Source organism: Hetaerina americana, unplaced genomic scaffold, assembly GCF_022747635.1.
Source record: "Hetaerina americana unplaced genomic scaffold, ioHetAmer1.1.p SCAF_22, whole genome shotgun sequence".
NCBI lineage: Eukaryota > Metazoa > Arthropoda > Insecta > Odonata > Calopterygidae > Hetaerina > Hetaerina americana.
In genome coordinates this window covers 8,617,826-8,630,433 of record NW_027286786.1, presented here as the reverse complement: position 1 = coordinate 8,630,433, position 12,608 = coordinate 8,617,826, and the positions used below count along the sequence as shown (strand labels likewise).

General features: G+C 38.1%; 1 protein-coding gene across 2 annotated transcripts in view; it reads right to left on the bottom strand.

Annotated features, from left to right (window-relative positions):
• The window catches only part of jbug (filamin-type immunoglobulin domains fbug), a 258,097-nt gene that overhangs the window by 56,800 nt on the left and 188,689 nt on the right, over positions 1-12,608 (bottom strand). For both annotated transcript variants that reach the window (XM_071586389.1, XM_071586391.1), the window contains 6 exons: positions 11,877-12,098; positions 10,023-10,247; positions 8,559-8,726; positions 8,322-8,468; positions 2,809-3,042; positions 1,837-2,010 (listed from right to left, as the gene is read on the bottom strand). In XM_071586389.1, the coding sequence (XP_071442490.1) occupies positions 1,837-2,010; positions 2,809-3,042; positions 8,322-8,468; positions 8,559-8,726; positions 10,023-10,247; positions 11,877-12,098 (1,170 nt within the window). The remainder of the gene's footprint in view (positions 1-1,836; positions 2,011-2,808; positions 3,043-8,321; positions 8,469-8,558; positions 8,727-10,022; positions 10,248-11,876; positions 12,099-12,608) is intronic.

Sequence of the window (12,608 nt, the reverse complement as noted above, 5' to 3'; positions counted from 1 at the left end):
ACCTGGGCCCTTTGGGTGGGAAGCCAGTACATTAGCCACCGCACCATCCTGATCCCTGGCTATATCATGTTAGTACTAAAGAGCAATACGTTTGATTTCAAATGCAGCTAAAGTGGTTCTCAGGATCATCAGCAAAAGGATGAAGAGCAGGGCACTTGATTACTTAGGAGATGATGAATTTGAGTTTAGGAGGGGAGAGGCATGCATGATGTCATTGCAGCAAGGAGATCACTGAATAAGAGGAATATTGAACACCATCAGGATGTTCATATATGTATATTTCATAGATTTAAAAAGGTGTTTGATAGAGTGAATTGGAAAGTGTTAGATAGTGGTTTGATAGAGTGAAGTGGAAAAACTAATGAATACATTGGAGAGAATAGGAATAGTTGGAGGGATTGGAGGCCAACCCACAACCTGCAAGTGCCTCAGACTGCTCAGGTGCAAAGTGGGAATGGGAAGTTTGGATGGGCAGCATTAGGAAGAGGAGTAAGCCTGTGCTGTTCAACATATATGTGCGGGAAATAATTGAAGAGGCATGGGAAGAACTGGAGATAGGTATGAAAGTCTACTGGGAATTCATAAAATCAGTTAGGTTTTTTGATGATCTAGCTTTAGTTTTTCAGTCAGCCAAGGGGTTGCAAGCAATGCTGAGTGAATTGGAAATTCAGTGCAATAGATACATATCAATTTAACAAAGATTGTGCAGTTTTCCAAGAAGAGAAAGGCTAAACTTAAAATTAAAATAGAAGGGCATAAACTAGAGTAGGGGGAACAGTATATGTATATCAGAAGTGTTTTGGACCAAAATGGCCAAAGTAGTAGGGACATAAGGAGAAGAATTGTATTAGACAGAGAAGTTTTCACAAGTAGGATGGAATTGATGACAGGGACATTGAGTAAGGATGTTAAGAAAAGGTTTGTTAAAACTTTGATATGGAGCTTATTTATACGACATGGAAACAATGGAGAAGGTGAAGTGGACAGAAAGGATAACAGATGAGGAAGTGCTAGGTATGGGGGGGGGGGGTGAGGAGACGGGATTGCTGGAAGAAATCATTAGGAGACATGAAAAATTGCAATGCAAAGTGTATTGATTGGCATTGGGCTGTTGAAGACTATGATACAGGGGATGATGTTAAGCACACAAGGGAGGGGCAGGAATAGGATAGGGATGATGGATGGGATGAAGGGAGGAAGGAAGTATATGGAGATGAAGGGGGGCTTCTTGTAGAATAGGATATTGGGTTGAATTTTGATAGTAAGGACAAGATTTTTTTTGGGTAGTTTTAATAAAAAGAGATGTTTCAGGCATGATATGATGGAATATCATAATTAATTAAAAATTGGCAATTTTCCACAAAATAAAATTTATTAATGTGACCAGTTTCAATGTCACTACATCATAGACAGGTGACTACATCACCTGACGATGGTGTAGTTACATTGAAACCAGTCGCATTAATAAATTTTATTTTGTGGAAAATTGCCAATTTTTAATTAATTGGGTAGTTTTGTCTATCCCAAAACCTAGCTTAACTGGTAGATTACCTATATATGTTACATCAACCGGATAAAGTTACATTCTGAACTGACAGGGATTACTAGGCAACAATGAATTTTTCATCAATAATAATTAGGTTCATATTTATTAAGTTACAAAAAAACTATACGTTTTTGAGGGAAATTTTTTTCTATTTTCTCAGATAATGTAAGAAACATATGGTCATAAAAGGCTATTCAGAGAACTCTCTGTACTGCAAGTATAAAAATATCAACATGATAAATGTATAATAAAAACTTATTGATAGTAATATATACTATAAGATTACCAACCTGGCACAGGTTCCTTGTTGAAGTTTATACTGATAACATGATCATTAGCAATGAGAGGTATGAAGCTAACAGCAAATCGAGCATTGCCTTGTGGGTGCACTTGAGTTGGGATGTTGTGACCCCTGGCACTGATGGTTATCTCAAGGTTTCCCTCACCAGCTTGACTAGCATCCACTGAAAATATTCATAAAACCATTAATTACTAGATGAAAGTTTAGCATTTAAGAACACGTTGCCCTGGCACAAATATAATATACATGGCCATGCATGGTGATCATCATGCTAATGGAAAGCCATTTAAATTTATTCTTTTTTTATTAACAATGAAAAAGATAAAAATGTTAGATGGTTTGAAACTGAAAAATCAAATAGCAATGAATTGGGAAAAGAGGACATCCACCAGCAACACAGGAAACTCATCTGCCCCGAAAAAAATTTCTTTAAGAGAAAACCACACAAAAAAATTCTTGAATTAATTTAGAGATAAAAATATGCAGAGCAAAACAAAATTAAATTGAACTAGACCTAAACAGGCAAAAAATGTTCATTCAAATGAATGCAAATAAAATTTCTTTCCAAAGTAGCCTTCACCGTTTCAGTTGTCATTAATCCTTTCGCTGCTGTGAACATACCTAGCATGTTCATGCAGTATCCTTTTCACCCCTCTATGGTATGCTACCACACTTTGAAATTTTACAGAAATTAAGATCCTCAAAACAAATTAATAAAAATTTTCCATTAAATAAACAGTCAATCTAGATTAAATTTATTATTTTCATGATATTATTAATTATCAAGGGTTGAAATATTGCCTGGAAATTCTTTATTTTTTGGTTTTCAATTAATCCACAGTCTGCTCTAACTTTACTTAACTGAGATTCTACTTTAAGCAGTAAATTTTGTATTCCTAAAAATGAATACACACCATGATTTTCCAATGAAAAATTTAAAATTGTTGCATAATCCTCTCACCTGTAAATTGCAGAGATTTTCCAACAGAAGCTCGAGGTGGCAAAGGGCCAACCACAACACGCTTGGCATCATATGCCTTGGCCACAAAAGGTGTTCCAGAAACAGGTGATCCATTGCACTCAACTGTTATTGTGTGCGCTCCAACTTCGCGGGGAGTGAATTCTGCAGAGAAGCGTGATGGCACAGGGTCATGTACACTGCCAGAGACTTTGACAGGCACCTCTCCAGTTGGCCCTGAAAACAACATTTGAAAATTATATGAACAATCCTGGTGCTTTTGATCAAACACAAGATCCGCTGGGGGCATTTAAGTGCCCTAGGCAGAAAAGATTATAGGTGCCCTTATATATGCATAGTTGAAGTCACAGGCCTATCATTAGCTACAATGTTTTTAATTCTGCATGAGAAGTTGTTTGCAAAAATATCTCAGCAAGATGGGTGCCAGCTTTACTCTCGGTGGAGAATAAACACAATCAAGTGGGCGATTCAGATGCTGGTTCGGCACTTTTCCGTCGCAGTCCTGGGAATTTCTTCATTGATACATGGAGGTGGTCAAAGCATGGATACATAGCTACACTAAAAAGGCAAAGGAACAGTTGAAACATAGGGTTTCTAAAGGTGATCCAGCTCCATAGAGGGTGAAAATGGTGAAATTGGTCAGAAGGAGATGATGATGGTTTTCGGGATGTGAACGCAATCATCTGTATTGCTTACTTGCTAAAAGGACGATTAATAAATGAAGAGTACTATGCCTCATTATGGCAATGGCTGAGCAAAGAAACCAAGAAAAAACATCCTCATTAGGCAAAATCCTTCAGGACACTGCACAGATGCACACCTGCACAGTTAAGATAGTGAAAATTATGGATTTATAGTTCAAATTATTGCAATGTCCATCATATTCACCAGATTTGCCCCCCAACAACATTGTTTCATTTCCAGACTTGAAAAAATGTCCCAGCAGAAAATGATTTACATCAAACAAGGAGGACATTTACAATACAGATGCCTATTTTGAGGACATTCCAAAATCTTACTTTTTTGACAGCTTTAAAAATTTGTAGAAATCTGGGAAAAGTGTGTTGAGGGAAAAAAAGATAGTCATACATTTTAAAAAAATTACCCAAAATAATAATAAGAACTTATTTAACAACCTTAAACTATGTTTCTTCCCACCTTTTTGTTTAATATTATTGCCCCGTTTTTCCATCAAATTACAATGTCTATCGAAGGGATTGAGGTGGGAGGGGCGGAGGAGTATTCATTTGTGTTTGTAGCAACATAATACGCTTTTTAGATTGACAACAAAGTAACTGTGAGATGATGTGTGTAAGGATACGAGAAGCAGAAAGTAGCAAATGGTTAAAAATAATAGCTCTGCATAGAAGTCCAAGCGAAGGTATGCACTCGTTGGAGATCCTTGCTGACTATTGTTCTGAAAACCCCCAAGATAACATCATCATAGCAGGGGATTTAAACCTTCCAGAAATAGGGTGGGGGGGCAAAACAGCAGGTGGCGGGCAGGCACAAGATCTGGTAAATCGCCTCATTAACGAAGAAGGGTTTACCCAGGTAGTAAATAAGCCCACTAGGGGAGAAAATACCCTCGACGTTCTTCTACTTAGACCTCCAAACCCTATCATTAGTGTAGATGTCTTTCCAGGAATAAGTGATCACGCAGCAGTGTGTGTTAAAATGGACTGGTATAGATCAACAAAAGGTATGGGGGATGAAAAGAAAATTTGGCAATATACCCGGGCAGATAGGGAAGGGTTCCAGGAATTTTTAAGGGGCAAGTTTCCTGAATGGCCAGCTAGTGGAGCGACCGTGGAGAAAATATGGGAAACATTCAAAGAAATAATTCTTTAAGGGCAAATGAAGTATGTTCCCATAAAAAATTTGAAACAGAACACAGATCCGGAGTACTACAACAAAACCATAAAAAAACTAAAGATAGCGGTAAGAAAGGCACACAGATTAAAGAATGAAAGTAAAGAAATGTCACACCATTACAGGACCTTGGTCCGGAACCTATATAGGGAAAAGAAGGAGGCAAAGGAAAAATTTCTTATCAATGCAATTTCGAAAGACAATGCAACAAAATTTTATAGATACATGAGAACAAGGAAAGATAACAGGGAACGCGTGACTATATTAAAAACCAAGGAAAATGGTATTGTAACAGACTGTAGAAATAGCAAATATGTTCAACTCCTGCTTTACGGATGTTTTTCGGGGAATAGAAAACCAAAAGGAAAATAAGGCTTGCCTAAATTGCTCAGAAACGACAGAGAACTTCATCAGTATAACAGCACCAAATAGCTTACTGCCCTCGACAAACGGTATTATCTTGGAGGACTCATATTTTGTGAAAAAAATAAGGAGGATGAGGAAAAATAAGTCAGTGGGACCGGATAATATCTCAATTGACATTCTAAAACTGGGTGATACCGCAATAGCTTTGTACCTAAGTCATCTATTCAAAGTAACTTTAAATAATGATGCCTTGCCCAATGACTGGAAAAAAGAAAATATTACACCAATTTTCAAGAAAGGGGATAAAACAATAGCCAACAATTGTAGACCGGTAAGCATAACTTCAGTTGTTTGCAAAATAATGGAAAAAGAATCGCTGACTACATTCGGGAATGGTGGGCAAGAGATAGATGGCTATTCAAACACCAACATGGGTTTAAAACGGGATACTCGTGTGAAACGCAGCTTTTGGGATTAAGCCATATTGTCGGCGACGCAATAGATGAAGGGAAGGATGTGGATGCAGTAATTGTTGATTTTTTGGTAGCTTTCGACCAAGTGCCTCACGATAAATTATTGTTAAAGTTGGATTCGTTACCATTGGACTTGAGGGTAAAACAATGGATAAAAAATTTTCTTAGAGGCAGAACTCAAAAAGCAAAATTAGGGGATACATTTTCAAATGAGGTGAGCGTTTTAGTAGGAGTTCCACAAGGCAGTGTTCTAGGGCCACTACTCTTCCTAATTTATGTAAACGATCTACCAAACAATTTACATTCCCAAATAAGACTCTTTGCTGATGACTGCATTATATACAGACGGATAGAGCATGTAAATGACCACGTAATACTACAAAATGACATCAATCGCCTTGGTGACTGGGTTACAAATAATAACATGGGCATTAATATAAGTAAAAGTAATCATATAAATTTTTCAAATAAAAAGAGTGCAGAAAAGGAAATTTACACCCTCTTTGGAGAAAGAATCCCATGTACCAGTTAATGCAAATATTTAGGCATTTATTTAACTAGGGATCTTGGTTGGGGAGTCCAAGTAGATAATTTGACATGGAAGGCATTTAAAATATTGCATTGGGTGATGAGAAATTTAAAAGGAAGTAGTGTAACCACAAAAGAAAAAGCATATAAGGTACTGGTTATCCCTATCCTAGAATAATCCTCCATAGTATGGGTCCATATGAGGTGGGACATATTAAAAAGATAGAAAAAGTTCAAAGAAAGGCAGCAAGATATGTACTCGGAAGGTACAAAAGAACAGATAGTGTCACAGAAATGTTAGATATACTGAAATGGGAGAGTTTGAAAAATAGAAGAAAAAGGAGTAGGTTAGGCGCGATGTATAGAATTGTTAAAAAGGATGAAGCGTGGGAAGATTTATGGCAAGGGATAAAAAAGCCTAACTTTAAGGGAAAAAACGTACACAGTTTTAAAATAAAAATAAGGACGTAAAAAACAAATAAGAAAAAATACTCTTTTTTAAATAGAACCATAATTGATTGGAACCAGCTGCCTGGAGGTTTGTTTGAGCCCTTTCCATTCAATTTTAGAAGTTTTAAGTATAAATGTAAAGCAGCCACTGGGTAATAAACTTCATTGTAGTTATTAAAATATTGTTTGTATGTGATGTGGAAGTTTGTTTGCATGTGATGTGGAAGTGCCATTGTACTTAAAAATATTTGGTCTCTTATCTGTTTTTATTGTGTGTGTATGTATGTAATTTTCATCGTAAGAGTTATCTTTGACCAAACTTGACCGTTGCCGCCCGGAAAATCGCCTAATTGCAGCGTAACTGTTAAATAAATAAATAAGCCCCAATCCCTCATTCAACCCCTGTTTCCTATCCGATCCATATTACTCCATGGCTATCACTCTAGCAATCCTCACTTTTCTCCCATCTCACCTTGAACAGCCATAAAATGTCTATATTTCCTCGCTCCATCTCTCTCTTTACATTCTCGAATTTCCCTGCCCTCATTATTGTCATAAACATTTTCCTTTCAACACTTTTTTTCAGATCATTGAATAATTAAGAATAATTCTTGCCTAAAAAAGGCAGGTTCTATTTTCAGGCATTTTGAAAACTCTTTGGAGCCATTTCAAGTATGTATTTTCAAATACATGTTTACAACACTCAGTAATATTCCATGCAAGACTTCAATAAATGTATAACACTTTTGAAATCCATGTTGCTTGATTGCATAGATTGCTTACTACACTAATACAATTAAATCATCCCCACCAAGCATCTGATATATTCAAAAAAGAATATTCTTAGAGTTGCTGCGCTAATGTTATAGACTCATACTTGACTGCCAGTTGGTTTTTTGCAGAGTATTCTAAGTACATCATGAATTTCAAGTATTTGATTTTTGAGAAAGAGGAAGGCTAACATGTTGACATATGATGGCAAAAACCAAAGCAAATGGAGCAGTTTTCCTATCCTGGATGTGCTTTGGACCATGATGGTTTAAATAGTTATGGCATTAGAAGAAGAATTGTATCAGGCCAAGAAACTTTCACAATTAGGAAAGACTTCTGGCAGGGATGCTGAGTTAGTATGTTGTAAAATCATTCCCCTCCTTCATCTGAGATTCCTACTACTTTCTCAGCCTCCTACACTTCATTTTAATCCCTTAAAATGCAAACTTACTTACAGGCCACAATCAATGTCACTTCCCTCTATCCTCACAGAGAACAACTAGAATATTCTCATTATTACCTTGCTCAGTGCCCCTCATCATGTGATCCCTCAACCAACCTCCTCAATTGATCCCTGGCTCTTGGAAAAAACATCCAAGCAGCAAAAAAGCACAGTACATACCAATGATTCTATTCAAATGTAGATACAAAGAAAAATGACACTCACTTCTATGCTTTAACATAACAATGGCCATGCCCCCTTTGTCTTGCTGATCCCAAATGCTGAATTCCTATGTGGAATAAAACCCACCTCTGTGAGTCCATGACCTCTGGGACATCAGGCAAGGAAGTAACCCTACCACTGAGGTAGTAAAAATGATCAAACTCCATTCTTACCCATGACCCATTACTGAGTGATGAACAGTAATATTTCAGTAATCCCTTTCATGTAAAACACTTCAGCAAAATCAAACTTAGAGAGGCAATCTACTGTACCTTTATATTCATCATGATTTCAACAATTTATTAATTCATTTAATTGAATTTGATAAGCTTTTGGCTGACTTAAAATATAACTGATTATTCAATTTATACCTCTGACAGCAACCGCCAGAGAAGCGCCTCCAACTCCACCCACTGCAATGCTGAAACGGGCCCTCTCTCCAACAGGGATCAGTTCTAAGTCACTTAGTGACACAGAAACACGCTGTGTGTCAGCAACTGAGCACACATAAGGACATCCTGGAAACAGTGAATAGCCGAATGTGACACATACTCATCAAAATCGCTCAAATATGTTGCTCAATACAAATGGTTGGCATCGGGACTTACCAGGCACTGTTTCCCCATTAAACTTTATGTCAATTAGATGAGGACGAGCGTACTCTGGAGTGAATGTCACCAAGCAACGGCCCCCACCCACCACCTGAACATGGTTGGGTACTTCTCCATCATTGATGGAAATCTCCAGTTGGCCCTCCCCTGCCTGACTGGCATCAACTGTAACAGAAGAAGAGACATTAGCACCATGGTTGAAATTTCATTAAAACTTCTGTTTAAATGGGTTTAACAGTGAAAGAGATCAAAGCTGAGTTGGATGAAGTTAATGGCACATCTGCTCCTGTGTTTTTGACTGTTTACTATTGAGTAAATTAGTTAAAACATAGCAACACATCCACAAACAATAAACATCATTCAGGACATCCAGTGGTTGTGACTTCTTCCAAAATGATTGACAAAATTCATGATACGGTTCTGAGTGATCCACAAATCAGTTCATGAAATAATTGAGGGCACTGGCATATCACAAGGAAGGTAACTTATTTAACTTAGATAGTCTTAAATACATAGGTTTAGATATGTTGACAATAATCTTTGTCTTTGGACATGAGCCAATTGCCAGTTAAGTTCTTTCTTAAGCTTCCCAAATGCCCTGCACCCTAATATCTCTCCTAGTTTATGGACAAAGATAGGCAGCACACTATTAGTTTCCTAGAGTTAATTTTTTAATATTGGACCAAAAACAAAAATTTAGGACCTCCAGGATATACCTATTGACCACACGATCCTGAGATATTCTGCCCATCACTTCTCCCTTAAGAACATCTTCATCCACTCAATGATTCAAGAGTCTTCTAAACCTTCCACTCTCCTCGACCAGAATCCCAGTAAAGACAAATAATTTTTGCAATTTGAAATTGTCACATTTTATGAAATTTAGGGTTTTCTTTTTGAGGAAGTCATTTATGTACATTTAAATACGTCCAAGCAAAAGGCATGGCATACTTTTCCACAGGTTTTATTTAATATTCTATAACGGTTTGAATGGACTACTATCATTTATTTTCTGCATAAAGTAAGAAACTAACTGTAGCATGCTTTCTTGTCTTCTGTCAACATCTACATGGGTTTCAGTTTTATGTACAATTTAAGGTGAATAGAAGTGACAACCCCACTGCTAAGTTTCCACGGTTAATTTAAAACGGATGATGAAACGCAATTTTCAGCATGTTGGCATGACTGAAATGCCTTCTGATCAACGCCCACCCTGGAGCCATAATTGGGTGACTGGAGCAGAGTTCCATTCTTAAAAAATGGAACCTGAAATCACACTCTCCCTTTTATTCTATAAGTGTTTTACAATATATAGTAGCTTGTGATCATCCCTCTCACACACAAGTACTATTTTTTTTACAATAATTTCAACAAAAGAATTCCACAGCATATTACAATGACTTTCTGACACTTAATGGTGTATGGTTATACTAGATAAAGTTGCTTTCATCAGCTGCTCACCTCTGAATTGGCATGGCCGACCAGCAATTGCAGGCCCTACATCAGTGACTCGAATTCGTGCAGCATCGTACACTTTGGCCAATAATGGCCCTCCAGGGAGTGAAGATCCTCCGATCGCCACATCGACAGTGTGTGCTCCAACTTCAGTGGGTGTGAACTCCACTCGGAAAGAACCAGGACCTCCATCCTCCACCAACCTGCTCGCCACTGTGCGCTTTGATGGACCTAAAGGAATACACACGAAAGAATTACAATGCTGAAATATAATGAGACACCCATGTTTTGTGAATAGAATTGTGATTAAATGAAGACATTATTACTTGATTTCATCCAAAAGAAATGAAGAAACAGATTTTCCAGCAAGGGCTTATGAAATGAGGGTGTTTTATACATATGATGCCAAGACTGGAGATTTTTTAAAGAGCAATTTTAAAATGGTTAAAATATCAAATTATTTTTTAAGCGACATTGGAAAAGAAATGTAATTTTTAGCATTACAACAGTGATCTATCAATTTCCAAGCTGGTGGATAGAGGGCTGTTGACAAATGAATGAATAATATTATATTGTCAGTGTAAATATACAATGAACGTACCTACGGTCTTGAAGCAATGAAAACGGGATAGCCAAGACCATGAACTTGATTCATTCTTCTCTGAAGAGGCCTGCTTGGCAGGCAAAACACCTGGTATCAGGTTTTCTCAATGCACTTAACTATCCCCGATTCCTACTTCCTTAACTTTTGTTTGTGTGATTGGCGCTCCCTGGCATAGGAGGAATCCTTGCTAACCCTGAAAGAGTGAGTGTGTGCGATTCACAAAGGTCTTATACACCCGAGTGATTGCGTGTTTATATACGTCCATTCTGTTTCGTTTGTTACTTCTGTATGTTTGGCGGGTCCCTGGCTAAGGAGGAATCCTAGTAACCCCTGAAAGAGTGAGTACTTGTGAATCGCAAAGGTCACTGTTTTCAGAAAAAACACACCTGAGTGATTGAGTGAATGAGTGAAAGCGTGTGTGTGCATCTGTTTTATTATTACTTGGCATTCATCGGTGTGATTGGTGGGTCACTGCGGTAGGAGGGATCCTTGCAAACCCTGAGTGTGTGTGTGTAAATGCAATTCACAAAGGTCTAACACACCTACCAGAGTGATTGCTTATGTAGGTAAATCTGTTCTGTTTCGCTACATTTGTTTCATAATTTGACTTGCATCTGTGTGACTGCGGGTTACTGTAATAGGAGAGATCCTTGCAAACCCTGAGTGTGTGTGTGGATGCAATTCACGGGAGTGCTGTTATTCCTTAACACAACCTAGTGATCAAGAGGCTGTAAGTTTGCTTTAATTTTTATTATTTATTTTGACTTTTTAGTGCATGATTCAGGTACATGCGGGTCACTGTTTGTTAAATCCACCCAAGTGACCTAGTGTGTGTTCCCTGTCCCACCCCTAACTTGTAACTTTTTTTTTCCCCCACCTCCTTTCAACTTTGCGCCAACCAAGTTTACAGTCTCGGCTATCCCGTTTTCATTATATTGTCGGCATTAAACATATAATGAAACCATTAAGGCACAGTATTAAGAATGAGATATCTTATGGAGTATTACATCAAAAGTAGGAGAAGTCACAACCCTTGAGGTGACAAAATGAAAAAACCCAGGAACCCCAAAACAATGAATGACCAACAAATAAATGCACCTGAATAATTAGATACATTTCCCACCCTTTATACAGTCCTAATGGGTTTTCTTTGCTACTACACCTAACTTTAATTATATCCCCAAACCTTCTTCTTCACACATTGGCCAAAAAATGTGTGTACTTATGGACGTAGACAAAAAGAGACTTTGACTCACTGGCGATGGTCGCTCGAACATCTTCCCGTCGGAAACCAAGTGCGGAGAGCTGGAAGGCTGCTGTGGCACCAGCTGGAACCAGCCTCACCGCCTCCCCAACCACTGCCATCTTGACGAGTGGGCTCCCGACCATGGGGGGAGCGGGTGGAGGAGAAGGAATCTGGGCAATGCTGGGCGATGCTGCCATGGCTGAGGACATTACGCCCACCTTCCAAGGACTACCTGCAAAGCAGAGAAGTGTGCTCTCAGAATGCTGCCACCCTTTGACTGGAATGTGATGACGATTTAGGGATTGTTCTTGAGTTTTTTTAAAGCAAATGATTCAGATGTGGAAAGATTTTCCTTGCGTCTTAACGAATATAGTAAGGAAGGAGTAGAGATTTTGGATAGGAGGAGATGATAAAATCTCTACTGAATGATAGGGGGAAGAGGTTTTGGTTCAGGATGGGGTGGGCCTCCATATTGCAGTAAAATGGTAAGGATATTGATGGTCTCCTGTTAGCACATTGGTTGAGTATTCCAAACAGCCTTCCATCCTAAGTTACGGCAATAATTTAGGGTATCAGATAAAATGGTAACATGGTTGATTTTGGGGACTGGTGACCTTTATCAACCTCCTCATATCCAATATCTCTAGTCCTTCTTTCTAGACTTCCCTTACCCACACATTACACCACATATTACACCACATATTACATAAAAGAGACCAAGAGGTAATGACACCACCATATG